At 39.1% G+C, this 16,544-nt stretch overlaps 1 protein-coding gene across 3 annotated transcripts in view; it reads left to right on the top strand.

Annotated features, from left to right (window-relative positions):
- The window catches only part of PTPRR (protein tyrosine phosphatase receptor type R), a 235,446-nt gene that overhangs the window by 132,192 nt on the left and 86,710 nt on the right, over nucleotides 1-16,544 (top strand). For 2 of the 3 annotated variants that reach the window (XM_032854799.1, XM_032854800.1), the window contains one exon: nucleotides 6,704-6,814. In XM_032854799.1, the coding sequence (XP_032710690.1) occupies nucleotides 6,704-6,814 (111 nt within the window). Of the gene's footprint in view, nucleotides 1-6,355; nucleotides 6,419-6,703; nucleotides 6,815-16,544 lie in introns of those variants that run through there. The other variant, XM_032854801.1, reaches the window with a different exon arrangement.

The raw sequence follows: 16,544 nt of genomic DNA on the forward strand, positions 1-16,544 counted from the left end.
GCAGGATGAAAATGTGTTTCATCTTCAAACCATGACTGTAACAGCCACCTCCAGCTGCTCTGGCTGCATTAAGGTCTGCTCCCCTCCTTGCCCTCTCCAAGCTCTGCCCAGCCCCCGTCACATACACAGGGGATTTTTCTCTCTTGCCACACAGTCATCGCTCTAAAAGCAAATCTGGCCATGCTCTCCGAACGTCAGGATTCTTCTCTGGCTTCCTAAATGCTGTAGAATCAGGTCTGGATTTCTTAATATGATACGAGGTCCTTTGTGCACTGGGCTTTCTAATAGTTGAACAGCATCCTCCTAGTATCAGCAACTCCAGACTCAGAGGGTACCAAGACACCCCCATACCATCTCTTCCCTCCAGGCTGGTGCCTATGTCGGTCCATCTGCCCAACCTTCATTCAGTACCTGGCATATGATGGGCACACAAACAGCCAAGTGTTGTGTAGATAATATCCAAGTTGGACAACCAAATGAATAAACAAACAAATAAATAAACAAAAAAATGTGATTTTCGCTTTCAACAAATTTGTATTCTAGTAGGGCAAATAAGACGTAAGCCGCCAAGGAGAATATAGGGGGAGGTGTAGGTAACGGTACCACACTGAGCTGTAAGAGCTTTGAGGAAGAAGAGGCCATCTCCTGCTTCCGAGAAGAAGAGAGGGTCCATGTGAGCTGTAACCCCCAAACCCCTCAGCAACCTAACTGCATGTGATTCTGACGGGCCTCCCTTTTGTTTCAAACCAAACCCCATTTTCATATCTAGGTCCTTGACCTAGGCCTTGCACACTGTCTTGCTCAGGACAATTCTTCAAAATTTAAGAAGACCATTGGGTTAATTTATTCTTCTTCCTAAAAGCTTTCAGTGAATATTATAAGCATCCCTCCCTGTTGCTTTATTCTGAGTTTAAGTGAGTCATCCAGATTTGCAAGCCCAGAGAAGCTCACCATACCAAAACCTAGTTAAAATCAAGTGTTTGTCCTTCAATACACTTCATCCCAGTAAAGATGAGGAGCTTGTCACAGAACTATTAACCCACAGTAGACCTTAGGTCTGTACTGCACTTGAATAATGGAAGTGTATTTGATGGTCAAAATGGGATATATTTTATGAAAATAGAGGAATTTAGAAATCTAGAAAATCTAGAGTCTAGAAATTATTACATCATAGAAGACTAGGAAGGATTCTAATTGGATATAAAAGGCATTTCATTAAGGACAGATGGATTGTTTGAGGGCCTTTGCTCAGGCACTTCTGGAACGGACCCAGCATTGCCCTCTGACCTGAAGCTCTAATGTGCAAACAAGAGAAAACCATCTTGGTCATGGGCAGCCTCAGCCACGTATAGTCCACAGGGGCACTGAGGAAGCATTTGTTGATATTTGTTTAAGCTGGTAATGGTATCCCGTGAGTTTCCTCATGTCTTTAGTCATTATTGTCATTAATGTGTCAGAACAGCTTATGCCTCAACCCATTCTTTCACATTTTTATCCCAAAGTTATAGCTGTGCTATAGTAACTAACATGTTTATTAACAGGAAAGTAAAAAGAATATTTGTATTTTGGTTGTTCATCCTTTATCTGGATTATAGAACACTGTGAATGATGTCTCAAAGAATTCATTTCCAAACTTACATTAATTACTTTCAAGGAAGGATGTGTTTTCTGCTGTTGTCATTTCTTTATTTGCTTGTTTGTTGCTGTTTGTTTGTTTGTTTGTTTTTTTAATTAGAAATGACTCGTGACGGGGCGCCCCGGTGGCTCAGGGGGTTAAAGCCTCTGCCGTTGGCTCAGGTCATGATCTCTGAGTCCTGGGATCGAGCCCCGCATCGGGCTCTCTGCTTAGCGGGGAGCCTGCTTCCCTTCCTCTCTCTCTCTGCCTGCCTCTCTGCCTAGTTGTGATCTCTGTCTGTCAAATAAATAAATAAAATCTTTAAAAAAAAAAAAAGAAAGAAAGAAAGAAATGACTCGAGAAACAAAAATACCAAACAGAGAATTACTCTTGTTCATTCATCTGTTCTCACTTTGAATCTAAGTTTTATTTGGAGAAAAGACATTATTTCTTTTATGACCTAGCATGATGTAGGCACTTCAATATTATTTTATTATAAGATGCTCGTAAACATAAAAGTAGACTTCCTGTTGCCTTGTAAGTTAAAGCTTAAGGAAATAAAATGAAATTCATTATTTTAACTTCTATTTTTAGATGTTTTTATAAAATTAATTTGAGTATTAAATAATTGATTAATTAAAATCTATTGAAACACGAAACTCTACACTGATAATAACAAATGATTTTAGGATTTGCTGTTTTTGCATAATTGCCAATTATTCCCTCTTGACAGGTCTTCTGCTTCAAAGGAGAAAGTTACCTTCTTTAAATAACAGGCCAGTGTGCTGAATGATAGCTTTCGTGGAATATTTCCAAAGAGAAAAAAAAAACGCACCAAATAAATATGTACCGTAACGCATGAGTACGGCGACTGTTCATTCCTTGAAACTGCAACATGAGCCAGGGATTTAAAAAATTTTCATCCTGGCCCTCCAGTGCAGAGGAGAAATGTGATTACTGTTAACATGTGTCAGATCATTCAAAATGATCTGTTCACTTTGTGCACAATCCAGTGGAAGTTGGGCATTTGTCAAACAAAATTACATTGTTGGTGGATATACCTCATTTATCTGCCTAGTTCAACCAATTTGCCAGATAATTTATAATATTTCAGTTCCATTCTTATTCTGTGTGCCTATCTCTTTTCAAAACCTTTAGCTCCTAAAGTCTCCGTATCATCTCTCCTAACATTTGGGATGTCTCGCACCACTTGGGATCAGAATTGGTTTAAAAAAAAAAAAAAAACAATAAAACAACTATAGTGCATTAAATTATTAAACAGGATATAGAGATGTCGTGTTATGGATAGAGGAAACTGCCCAAATTTTAAGTAGTAGACTAAAACAAAACCTAGCAACTTTTTTCACGGCAACAAAGTTAAAGGGCAAAGCGATGTAGAGAGTTGTAGCTGTGAAATCAGAAGTAAATATGGTACAGGGGCATTGGGCTTGACCTGACCATGGAGACTCTGAATTATTGAACCCTTGGCCCCTCAGGCAAAGGTTAGATTGGAGATTCATGGGGGTTACAATCTTTTGTCTTGTGGGATCTTAACTACTAACTTTTTCATTTATGACCTTGTCCTTATCAATTTTTTAGATCTCTGTACAAATATAGTAGGGCTCAGCAGTAATGGCATGACTCAGAAGGAAATCTATTTACCAAGAAAGTGCAGTGACTAAGTTCTAGGAGTTCAAAACATGTGCTTTTCGAACTGGGAGTGGGGGAGTGGGGGTGGGAGGTTAATTCTTCCCCCAGCACCACTTTGGTTAAAAGAGAAAACAAAACAGATTTGTCTTAAGCAGAAAGGAACATGTTGATGTTCTAGGAGATGTCGAACTATAGCAGAAAAAAAGAAAAAGAAATGAAGCAAATAAGGTTAGGAACACAAAATTTCTTTCCACCCACCTAACCACCCCTTTTTATCCAAATTTTACATGAACTAAAGCTCCGATCCTCATACTTGAATTTGACAAGTTTAGGTTGCCTACTTGAAGGCTTAACTAGTTTGCTTTTATAGCAAGCAAGAGATGTTATTTAGTTGCCTGTAACAAACTCATTTCCATGTTTATACATGATTTCTATAAGAGTTTTCTTTTGTACTAGTTTCCAGCTATAAACATAGCTGGAAACTATATTTCCAGCTATAAACATAGCTGGAAACTATATTTATTATATAATAATTAAACTATGTATATATTTATTGCATTAAATATGATCTGGCTGAGGTCAAAGAGTAAGAAACAAGTCACCATTTGAATCCAAGACTTCCTTTCCAGAAGGATATTGGTTTCGTCTTTTTTTTTTTTTTAAGATTTTATTTATTCATTTGAGACAGAGAGATACAGAGAGAGAGTATGAGCAGGGGTAGAGGCAGAGGGGAAAGGAGAAGCAGACTCTTACTGAGCTGGGAGCCCAATGAGGGGCTTGATCCCAGGACCCTCAGATCATGACCTGGGCTGAAGGCAGCAGCATAATTATCTGAGCCACCCAGGCACCCCAAATACTTGGTCTCTATTCATTTCATCAGGCGAGTATTTTCAGATTCTCCCTCAACTTACCACTTACATGTTTTTAAAAGATATACAAATCGGGGTGCCTGAGTGACTCAATTGGATAAGCATCTGCCTTTAGCTCAGGTCATGATCCCAGGGTCCTGGGATTGAACCCCACGTTGGGCTCCATGCTCAGCTTGGAGCCTGCTTCTCCTCTCTCCCACCTCCATCCCCCCTCATCATACTTGCTCTCTCTCTCTTTCTCTCTCTCTTAAATAATTAAATAAAATCTTTTAAAAAAAGATATACAAATCATTTATTGTATCTATGAATTTGTGTCTTAGAAAGTTGGCAAGATGTTATGGTGAGCATATCAGTGTTTTATAAACAAAGGATGTTAGCAAAGGATGTTACACTAGTAAGTATAAAACTAAGACATTCATTCAACTTCTTAAAGTCATTTTTTTTTAAAGATTTTATTTAGTTATTTGACAGAGATCACAAGCAGGCAGAGAGACAGGCAGAGAGAGAGAGGAAGAGAAGCAGGCACCCTGCTGGGCAGAGAGCCCGACGCGGGGCTTGATCCCACGACCCTGAGACCATGACCTGAGCCGAAGGCAGAGGCTTGACCCACTGAGCCACCCAGGCGCCCCTCTTAAAGTCATTTTTATAATCACAATTGAACTCTAAGATCCTTTCTGTTCTGTGTTGCTCAAGTCCCCAGCAACACTCACTTGAGTTCCAGGATAAAAGTTTTCATAAAGTAGTTTTTTTAAGGCAAATATTCTTTTTGTCTAATTTACAAATATTGAATATATTTTATTTTTTAAAAAGTCTTGAAAAATAATTAACAATCACTTCAAAGTTCAGATACCTACTAGGACAGGTTTTTGTTCAAGGCGCTTTTTTTTTTTTTTTTTTTTTGAGATAGCTATTGATTTCTCATGATCCTGTGAGTTGACAAGGATCGGCTAGGTGGCTCTTCCCTGTAGTCTAAGCTGAAGTCACCCCAGTAGTCACATTAAACTGGGCATTCATCAGCCACTGGTGTGCCCAAGAGAATCTCATTCCCTACCACCTCCCTCCGTGTGGCTTTTCATCATTTAATATCCTGTTGCTCAAATCTTTCTTAACTGATGGAGACAAGATCCAAGGACAGACAACTATTCTCACTAAAGGGAATAAAAGGCATATTTAACAAAATGGAATTTTATTTTAGAGATTTTTTTTGTTTACTCATTTGAGAGAGATACAGAGACAGAGCACAAGCAGGGGGAGAGGCAGAGGGAGAAGGAGAAACAGACTCCCTGCTGAGCTGGGAGCTGGACATGGGGCTTGATCCCAGGACCTGGGGATCATGACCTGAGCCGAAGGCAGACGCTCAACCACCTGAGCCACCCAGGCGCCCAACAAAATGGAATTTTAGAGGCACAGAAGCATTTGACTTGATTTAGCTTTTATGTTTACCCTAACCATAGACCATTTGATTGCAAGCTAGATTTTCCTTAACTATAAACCTATAAATTTCACTGAATTATAAAATTTAATTGCACCCTAATATGTGATACTAGGAGGTATAAAACTAAGACATTCATTCACGTTTTATTCAACTTCCTCTCCTTGTTTCACCCACTAAGTGGTAAGCCAAAATAATTTAAAAAGCATAAATAAAACTATTTATTTTACCTTTTGTTACTAAATAGTTCTGGACTTTCTGATGGTCTCTGTTGCTTTAAATAAAATATAATATCCTAATAATTGGCATGGTCGAGGTGAAACAATCAGATTTTGACAAAGTGGACTGCATTTAAAGGGGAAAAAAAGATTTGATGAAAGAGAGGGGAAAAGGGACGCCTGGGTGGCTCAGTTGGTTAAGCAGCTGCCTTCGGCTCAGGTCATGATCCCAGCGTCTTGGGATCGAGTCCCACATCAGGCTCCTTGCTCATCAGGGAGCCTGCTTCTCCCTCTGCCTCTGCCTGCCATTCTGTCTGCCTGTGCTCGCTCTCTCTCTCTCTCTCTGGCAAATAAATAAATAAAATCTTAAAAAAAAAAAAATTTAAAAAAAAAATTATAAAAAAAAAGAAAGAGGGGAAAAAAAAGAAGGAAATGATGTAGACATTATTGCTCTGTTTATAAAGACATCATGAGATTTTGTCTGCACCTGTTTCACTTTTGTTTAAAAGTCAAGAGCTGCACGTAAGCCAGGGTGTTGGTGCTGTGGGAGGGGACTTAACACAGAGTAAAGAAAGCTTCCAAAACAATTTCTTCAACACAGAAAAGAACAGAACTCTTTCACTTTATGAACCAGGTAATTTCTGAGAGAGACTGGTGGAGGGATGTTTACGAAGTCCAGGACCCAATTTGCCATGTCAGGCATGCTTGCTCCTGGACAGGAGATAAAATCATCTCTTAATGTAAACGGACGGTAGTCCTCGTCTTAGATCAGGTTGAGAAGCAGCTCTTGTTGTGGGGGAGGTAGGTGTGTTCTACTCCACTGAATGGAATCAAGCTAAAAATATGTTTAGTGTCTGATAAGAATGCCATTCTCCTCAAACTCTCCTTTAACGTCGGACTTTCTGTTTTGCTTTTAAAGAAAAATGTTTTACAAGGGCAGCACGAAGCGGACAAAATCTGGAGCAAAGAAGGATTTTATGCTGTTGTCATTTTTCTCAGCATCTTTGTTATTATAGTAACGTGTTTGATGGTAAGTGGGCTTCTTTCTATATTTTATCCCTTACCGAGCCACTGCTTAGTATTATTGGATACACTGCCATTCAAAGGAATGTTGAAAAGCCTGGGAACAGAAGCTAAGCTACTATCCTGGTAGACTGGGGATGTTTCTCTGACAGCAGAGTGATAGGTAAGGAAAACCTATGGAATTATGGATTCTGACCTGCAGAATAAGGTTGTAATTGCAGTGGGGCCTTCAGTAACTTGATCAACCTGGGATGGAGCTTTAGAAAGTGATTTACCCAGATCCCTAGAGCCCTCAAAGTCAATAAAGTCTCATGGGCACACTTTGGGCTTACTTTATTTTTTCTTTTATATCATCTTGATGGAACTCAGGAAAAATTTGAAAAAGAAACATGTCTTAGGGGCAAGTTTATATCTTCAATAGTGGTCGATTTTCTTATTTTTAAAAGACCTGGATAACATTCTATGACATTCTATGCACTAAAATGAGATGATTATAGGCTCAAAAACCACATAATTCACCGTCAACTAAATTTTTAGATAAATGAATATAAAAAGTATAAAAGTACACACTGCAAATAGCTCTATAAAGTACAAATTACAAATGTGTAGCCTTTAAAAGTACTTTTCTAATTAAAAAAAAAAGGAACCCAGAATATACCCACTACACTAGGAAGTGCTCTTTGGTATTGAATGAGTTAAGAGATACTTTTCAAATACATTGGTAAGATTTTCCTATTCTTTTGAAAATTCTGTGATGTAATTTAAAATATTTGAAGTTTACAAATGGATCTTAATGTTTTTTCCTTTGTGCTGCATTCTTTTTAATTGTGTACATTTTCAAACATATGCCTTCTTAGTTTTTAAATGTTCCCCCAAAGACAATGATACTTACTCTTTCCACAACCAACAGTGTTGTTAAGTGTCTTATTGGTTTTTGTTCACTTATGCTTCCCCTGCTAGGAAGGGGTTTATGTTAGAAAGATTAGGGCTTAGTTGGGAAAGACAGAGGCTGTGTAGGTCTAAACTTGAAGGATATAAAACAATTAAGACCTTCAATAGGGTGATGATGGGTATATTTCCTCAAGTCTGAATGTAGGAAGTAGTAAGGACATCCTCAAGCTTCCATCATCATGAATCCAGAGGCATCTGTCTCCTATGGGAAGATTTGTAGAAAGAAGATTTCTAAAAATTGTGACATAATAAACATGAGAAAATTTAAGAATTGAGTAAGAAAATCAGTTTTTGTGTATTAAATGGTGGAGATTGGGGGAAAAATTAAGGAGACAAAGTTGGAGGTTTTAGGGAAACTGTGGCAGAGACCACTGGACATTTTTTAGTACTTTAGAAGGTATGGTTTTTTTGTTACAGTTAATTGCACTTTAAAATACATGGGTCTTCTTTTCCTTAAAACAGGAAACCTTGAGTGCTGTTTTCTCTCTTGTCAGGCATATTTACGATGTTTTTCTGCTTCACAGATGAAAACATGAGAGGAAAAGGAGAATAGAAAGGGGTAAAGAGTGCTAAAAGTAGAGATTGTTCAGGCAGGAAAGGGGTGAGATTGAGCAGAGCAAAGGCAAGGAGGGAAGTGGCAAAGCAGAGTTTCATTTTACCTTGTAGGACACGATCCAAGTTCTGCATCTCTAGCTCAAGGAGTCCCCATGTCTCCAGCATGATTGGCTAACCCTACAGAACATATATCGGTCTCCTGAGGCAAAAGGAGCTGTCATGGCCACACTCTCAACCACTCGAGACCAGAGAACAGCTCTTCTTTTCCCAGTGTGAATGGGAACAGTGCAAAGTACCAATGTAAAAGTGAGAAACCTAGATAAGTCTGCCCCAAAGTTACTGGAACAAATCGAGAAAGGAATGTTTCAAAAGTATAGGTGATCGCAAGTAGATCTATCCACTCATTCAGTCCACAGATTCCTGCAGGGGATCCCCTGTGGACCTGTGGTTGGTGCTGTGGCCAAGGAGAGCGCAAGACAGGTGGGGTCCCTCTTCTTGTAGGGCCTAGACTCCAGAGGCAGACACAGACAATAATTAAGTTAGTATTTTTTTTAAATCAAATAGCAGACATACGTGTGATTCCAAGTATTTGACCTTCTGGAAAAGGCAAAACCACAGAGACAGTGAAGAGATCATTGATAGCCAAAGGTCGCGGGGGAGGGGATGAATAGTGGAGAGCCACAGAGTTTCAGGGCAGTGAAACTATTCTGTGTGACACTGTAGTGATGGCTACATTACATCCCTGATTTGTTAAAACCCGTAGAATGTGTAACCCAATGAGCAAGCCCTACTCTAGACTATGGACTTCAGTTAATTGTAACGTATCAATACTGACTCATCAGTTGTAACACGTGTAATCACACTCATGCAAAAACGTTAATAGGGCAAATTGTCTGGGGAAGTAGCAGAATGCGGCTACATGAGAACTCTGTACTCTCTGCTATTTTCTGTAAACTTAAAACTGCTCTTAAAAAACAAAGTCTAGTCATTTCTTGTTAAAATCAAATATTATTCAGTGCCATGAAGAGATACCAGAATAGTGAGTGAGTGGAACAGAGCACTCTGAGACTCCTGAGACACATGAAAATGTGGGGAGGGGGCCTCGCAGGCAGAGGACACCAGGGTGTGGAGCAGCTGGGGCGGGAGGACGCTAGTCTCTCCAGGTTTGAAAGTTGTAAAGCAGCGTTTTGGTGTGATTTGACATGTATGTTTACAAGAGCAGGTATTCTGCTGGTGAAGAGTGGTTGGAGACAGAGCACCAGGTGAAGTGTGGAAGCAGGAGGACTCTTCTGGAAGCCACTGTGTTAGCCTAATGACAAAGATGATAATGGTCCAGAGTAGGGATGGCGGTGGAGATGGAGAGATGGTCCTGATGGTGGTGGAGATGGATAGAGGTGAACGGTTGGGACTTATTTGCAAATGGAAACCGCAGGACTTGCTGTGTACTGTTTCTCAGGGAGAAGGAAAGAAAGAAATTAAGGTTGAGTCCTCATTTATTTGGCTGAGTACCTGGGTGGTGGAGCTCCCATTTTTTGGGAGAGGAACAGGTTGGAGGTGGGGGTCGTGAGAAAAGCAACACTTTTGATTTGGGTTCCATTTGCTCTGAATAAATGAAAGAAATAGAATGATATCTTTCAAACACAACCCTAAATTCTTTTTAAAGATTTTATTTTATTTATTTGAGGTGGGGGAGGAGTAGAGGGAGAGGGACAAGCAGACTTGGCCCTGAGTGTGGGGCCTAACCTGGTGCTTGATCCCATGGCCCTAAGATCACGACCCGAGCCAAAATCAAGAGTCAGACACTTAACTGATGGAGCCACCCAGTGCCCCACAATCTTAAATTTTATTGAGAAAAAGTCACTTTAAGAAGTAACAGAGAAACCAGCAGCATATAGGAAGGAATTAATAGTGATAGAAAAATGCTACCTAGACAGGATTAAGATGAAGTTAAGTTTATTGGTTGTAGCTACAGCACTGACAAGTCAACAGTTCACATTTAGGGACTTTTCAAATGTGATTCTCCAAAAAAAGTTTACCTGTATAAATGTTCAGGTGTTTTTGGTAATGACCTTGATTTAAAGTAAGTCTTTTAACTTGGCTCTTTCAGTAATAGTTGCACCATCAGTTTTTAAACACATAATATTCCAATTCTGTTTCCCATAATTTTGTTGATTCCATGGCAAAAGAGAAGATACAGCACAGAATTTTCCCTCTGGCAGTAATTATATTTATGATAGATCAAATGCCATTATTTGCATCCAGCCTTCCTACATACCACAGAAACGAAAAGCAAATGGTTTTTCATGTTTTAAGATGAAATTTTATAGGTAAATTGTTGTAATGGTGGATTACGTGTGCTATGTAACAATAACATAAGGCTTGGCAAAATTATTGAAATGTGGCATATTGTTTACTTTGCTTAAAAAAAAAAAAGTGTATGTTGCCAGGCATAAAATTAGACTTGCATGACATTTTCAAATGTGTGACTTATTTAGCACCTCTCAAATGTGATCTAGAGTGGGTGGAGCGACAAATAGACAAATACGAGTTTCCAAGAAAAAAATGTGTGGGCAGTTTCCAATCCATTCAGTCTGTTTTAGGTGGAGGAAATTTATTACTGAGAAGAAATTGTTATTAAACTTCAATCAGCAAAGGGAAGGACATCATTTATCATTGAAATTAAACCTTCCAATGTACTTAGAGGTTTAGTAAGAAGTACAAAGGCATTTATGAGATGTAGGTAGACATATCTACAGCCCAGACTGCTTCCAGAAAGCAATTTTTGAAAATACAGGAACACAGTTATTTGGATCAACAAAGTTCTGGCATGTTGGGGCCATGGAGCCATCCGTCCCATATGATATGCATAGAGTCTTTCTAGTCATGGTCTTGGTAGCAGAGGCAGGAAATCCTATGTCAGAACACCTGCTACAGCCCGAGTACCAGCCAGTGAGAATATGTCAGAGGTGAACATAAACAGCCACACTCTTCTAATTTGTTCTATAAAATCCCTAGGGATTGGAGGAAATGGAAATAGAGTCCTACTGGAATGATTTGTTTACAGAACTATCTTCCAGAGTAGGTGTATGTCTTGAACTAATTTTTTATACTAATAAAACCACGTAGCTTAGAATATAATCCCCTTAATAATAATAAAAATAGTAACAATTGTAAGATTTAGTGTCTTCCCTTTATTGCACACTTACCAGTACGAAGCTGGTACTACATTTATTGCCTGGTGCTAAATCTTGAATGCATTTTCTAAACCACTTTTTGAGGTATGATTGCCGTACAAAAAGCTGTACAGGTTTAATGGATGCAACCTGCTGAGTTTGGAGATTAGTGTACACCCAGGAATCATCACTATGATCTATGCCATTGATATACCCATCACCTCCAAAAGTGTCCTCCTGCTCTCTTCATTTCTTTCTTCCTATTATTTTGTATTATGATAAGAACACTTAACATATGATCTACCCTCTTAGCAAAGTATTTTATGTATACAGAGCAGGATGATTAACTATAGGATCTATGCATTAATACTTAATGTATTTTAGTTTCCTAATTTTACTGATGAGGAGACCAAGATTCTGAGAGGATAAGTGACTTGACCAAGAACATACAGTGGGGTGGGGGTTCGAGAGATGAGGGTTGGGCAGAGTGGGAGAAGAAGGGTTGAAATTCAAACCCAGAACTATCTGGGTTAAAAGTCTGGGCTCCTTACCATGATCTCATGTATAAAGGAGTCAAACTGGTTTCTTGAAGTCCTCACACTCTGTCTTGTGAACATCTGCTTCTGGCCACAAAAGGAATGACGATGAAAATGCCCATGTTTTCTTTTACCTGGTGTAATTTTTCCACATCTCTCTTCTGGAAGCCTGTGAATTCCCAGAAGTTAGGGTTGTGTGCTGTCTTTGCACCTGCAATGTTGCTTCCGGAATGTGGTAGCGACTGACTCACGTCTACTCAACTGAAAGAAATGAAAGAATGAACTCTTCCAGAACTGACTGTAAAATACTGTAAAGAAAATACTATGGGCCGTTAGTTGATGGCTTTATTTTAAAATTGGAACATATTTTAACCCAAACATCTTTTGTGTTACCTACTTAAGAGATTTTTTTTTAATTGAAATATACCTGCCATACAACATTGTAGAAGTTTAAGTTGTACACTTATGAGATTTGGGGGGTTTTTTTGTCGTTTTGTTTTGTTTCCTTGTTTGTTTGTTGTTTTGGGGTGGGTTTTTTTTTTTGAGATTTTTAAGTGAAAATTATAAGCAGCACAAGAGCTTTATTGAATTTTTTTTGTAGCTTTCCTCTCATTTCTGTGTTCCTCTGGCTCTCTTCTCCCTGCTACTATTTTTTATCTCTTGGTATAGTTTGACTTTTACAGCTCTTCTCTTGTTCAGTATTTCGGTTTTCTTTCCCTAATGACCAAATGACTTTATTGCATCCTGAAATTCAAACAAGCTCTTAAAGTAAAACCAAAACTACTGATTTGCCCTTGCTATCATAAGCTTCTAGGTTGAACTTTGCCACGCAGTGCATTCACAAAGAGAAATAGGTCTGTGCTATATTCCAGACCATGATCTGCACAGAGAAGAACCTCTGACACACTTTTCCAGAGGCTTTGGGAAAGGAGTTGGGAAGAAGGATGTGGGGATTTAGAAGAAACAGTAGAGCTGAATGATCACAGGCATTAAGTCAAGAAACTTGGATTCTAGACTTTCTTTCTAACCTTCCAGAAGTCATTCGAGTGTTCTGAGTCTAAATGTGAAATGAGATTATACCAGATGATTTTTAAGAGCCCTTATCCCAGTTTCTTAGCAGCGGCACTGTTGATGTCTGGGGCTGGGTGATTCTGCTGGGGGGAGAGGGTCTGTCCTGGGCACTGGAGGGTATCTGGTGTCATCTCTAGCCTCTGCCCACTAGATGCCAATAGCGCCTCACCACACAGCCCAGTATGACTACCAAACACAGCTCTGGACGTTGCCGAATGCCTCCGAAGGGCTAAAGCCCAGCTGGTTGAGAAGACTCCCCAAAACTTAACTCCATGATGACCGTCCCATTGCCTGTCACGGTGTCTTCAATTCTTTACACATTTCACCAGATGGCCCAGTCTCCCTCTCAAGGATTTTTGAAGTGTCTTGTAGGCATTATACAGTTCTGCTTTTCCCTAATTAAAGATGTATATCAGTTTGTACACATAGTTTGTACACATACGTAGATTAGAAAGTTGACCTATCACCAGAGATGAAGTGAACGGTTGACTGTAAACTATGTGACAAAGGTCCTTCATCAAGAACAGAAGCCTGTGCAGTAAAGGACTCTGGACTAGAGCATGTTCCACACCAATAAAACCGTAGAAGTGACCTGTCAAGAGCTCTCAGGAAGGCTGGTATTTCCTTGGCTTTTTCATTTTCCTTTCTGAAATATGCTTCTGCAGACCCCAAATGTAAACAGGCAGGTGCATATTCCAATGTACCTATTATATTTAGTTGTGAAGAACTTAGAATATATAACATATGCAGTATCTTTTATTAAAGATATTTTTGTAAACGTACAGGTGTATTTGTTTTTCTTCTCATTCAGGAAAATGAGTGGCTTGAAATTAAGAAATAAAAAGCAAGGGGGGCCTGGATGGCTCAGTCGGAAGAGCATGTGATGCTTGATCTTGGGGTCGTGAGTTCAAGCCCCACGTTGGGTGTAGAGATTACTTAAACAAACAAATGTTTTCAAAAATAGTAATAAATCAAAAAATAATAAGCTCTCCCACCTTAAATTCTGTTGTTTCATCTTTTAGTAATTACGTTTTTAATTTAGTAGATGTGTGTTATCTGATGGGTACTGTTCTAGGGTGGGTTTTTTTTCATGCAGACTGGTGACCAGTCGCCTTTTGAGAGTTATAGAAACTGAAGAGAAAGCAGTAAATTAAAAACCTCCCAATCCTTAGGGCATGATGCACAGGGTAAGGATATTTATTTTCAATATTTTCTATCCTGTAGTTGTAAAAGTCTAATTAGAGTAAGAAGACTTGTCACTTGATATTAGATGTCTTTTTTTTTTTTCCTTACGCAGTAATATTTCTCACAGGAAAGCTGAGCACCCATCACTTGCAACAATTTAGGAATTCGCTTTACCCTACCTTTGTCAAGGAACACCACCAGTGTAAAAGTTTCCAGGTTATGAGGAAGTGAACTGATAAAAGACAATAAGGATTTCTTTTCATTTCCTGGCAGTTCAACTCATAAGATGCACTTCTAGTTATATTCCTATGTGCATAATCCCTTTCCTTTAAGAGACCTTTCAGTCCACAAAAGATAGATTTGGTGGTGTCGAACCCCAGTGATGAGGACCACATCTGCAGCAGATGTGATTTCAGAGTCCGTATTTAAGAATCATGGCATGGCAAGGAAAATACCAGAGGTAACGTAAGGTCCAGGTATAAGGCGGTGGAAAGTGCATGGGTCTGCCAGTCAGAACTGCCTTAGGGCTTGGGTCTGTCCCTGCTGACTGTGGGTGTGACTGTGGGCTTTGGGGAAGCCATATTATTCAGCTAGACTACAATTTCTTAAATGTATAATTAGGTCAGAAGGACCTTTAGTGACCATTCAAACTCCGATTCCTTCCGTATCCCTAATTTATAAGTCACTTAGTACAATCGCTCCTATTTCTTCTCTCTCTGCTCAAGCTTCCCTCTTGCTACTATAACCTGAGACATAATTAAATTTCATTTCACCCTCTTTTTACATAATTCCAAAGCTCCCTTTTCAATCATAATTTGTAGTTATTCAGTTCTTAACTTTGAGTCATCTTTCTTGTGACTTGGAGTACATTTTTTTTTTCAGGAAACGTACACAGGTAGCATATTTCCTGAGACCTTATGCATTTGAAACGTTCTTTCTGTCGGTTTCATTCACGTGAACTTCAGTTTATCGAGGTCTGGAATTCATGGCATTATTTGCAATACACATTTTTTTCCTCAGTCACAAAAACTGCTCTGTTTTCTCCTCACATTTGTTCTTCTTTCAAAGGACATACTTTTTAACTGAGAACTTTTTTTTTCCTAAAGACTTTTATTTATTTATTTGTCAGAGAGAGCACAAGCAGGGGAAGCGGGAGGCAGAGCAAGGAGCCTGATGTAGGACTTGATCCCAGCACCCTGAGATCATGATCTGAGCCAAAGGCAGACGCTCAACCGCTCAATCACCAGAGCCATCCAGGCGTCCCTTAACTGAGAACTTTTTTCATTCCATATCCCTAATTCCATAAGTACAAGGTACAGTTTGTTTTGTTCAGAGCAGAATACTCTGGACCTCTCACAATACGTGGCATTAGGTGGGCACTGAACAATAGTTCTGAATGACTCCCTTCTCTCTCGTTTAATGGTTTATCGCTTACAGTGGCTTTTCCCTAACAGTTTGGTCCATGGAGCGTCCCAGCAAAGTCAGTCTGATACCTTTAAAAGTTTAAAAATGACAATCCTACCATTTCTCAATTGAATTAGCCATTCTAGAAAGGGTTCTGAGAATGGAGGAAGTGATATGTTTGCTTTTTCCTACATGCATTAAAAATTAAAAAGGGGAGGGACGCCTGGGTGGCTCACGTCAGTTAAGTGTCTGCCTTCAGCTCAGGTCATGAGCTTGGGATCCGGGGATCAGGCCCTGCGCCCGGCTCCCTGCTCAGCAGGGAGTCTGTTTCTCTGCCACCCTCCCGCCCCACTCTCTTTTAATAAATAAATAACAATCTTTTAAAAAATTAAAAGGGGAAAAAGATAAAAAATAAAATTGTGGTTATCCAAATTATTCTTTGGTAGGTGCTCTGAATGTAATTTTTTTAAGAAGTTACCAGATATTCAAGTTAATACATGACTAGTGTGGATATTTACCAATGTAAGAAATTACAGTTTAGAGCATGACTATTTTTGCATTAATATTTTACAAGAATTTCTTCTCACCTGTTGTACTGGATGTAGATCTCTCTATAAATGTCATAAGCCTGTATTTCATGGCTATCCCTTTGATTAGCCTTCCCTTTCAGTCATTTTGTATAAAAACTTGCATGTGATCAAACTGATATCTGGCACTTTCATAAAATTAGACAAATTTTCTTTTGAATTTAATTTGAGGAATAGATTCATGGACACATTTAGTTAATAACTAGAAACACCAACACAACTGAGAAATCATTCTAAAACACTTTGGTTGGGTGTATGATCGTTAAACCTCCATT

This window comes from Lontra canadensis, unplaced genomic scaffold, assembly GCF_010015895.1.
Source record: "Lontra canadensis isolate GAN:19392208 unplaced genomic scaffold, GSC_riverotter_1.0 scaffold9, whole genome shotgun sequence".
Taxonomy (NCBI): domain Eukaryota; kingdom Metazoa; phylum Chordata; class Mammalia; order Carnivora; family Mustelidae; genus Lontra; species Lontra canadensis.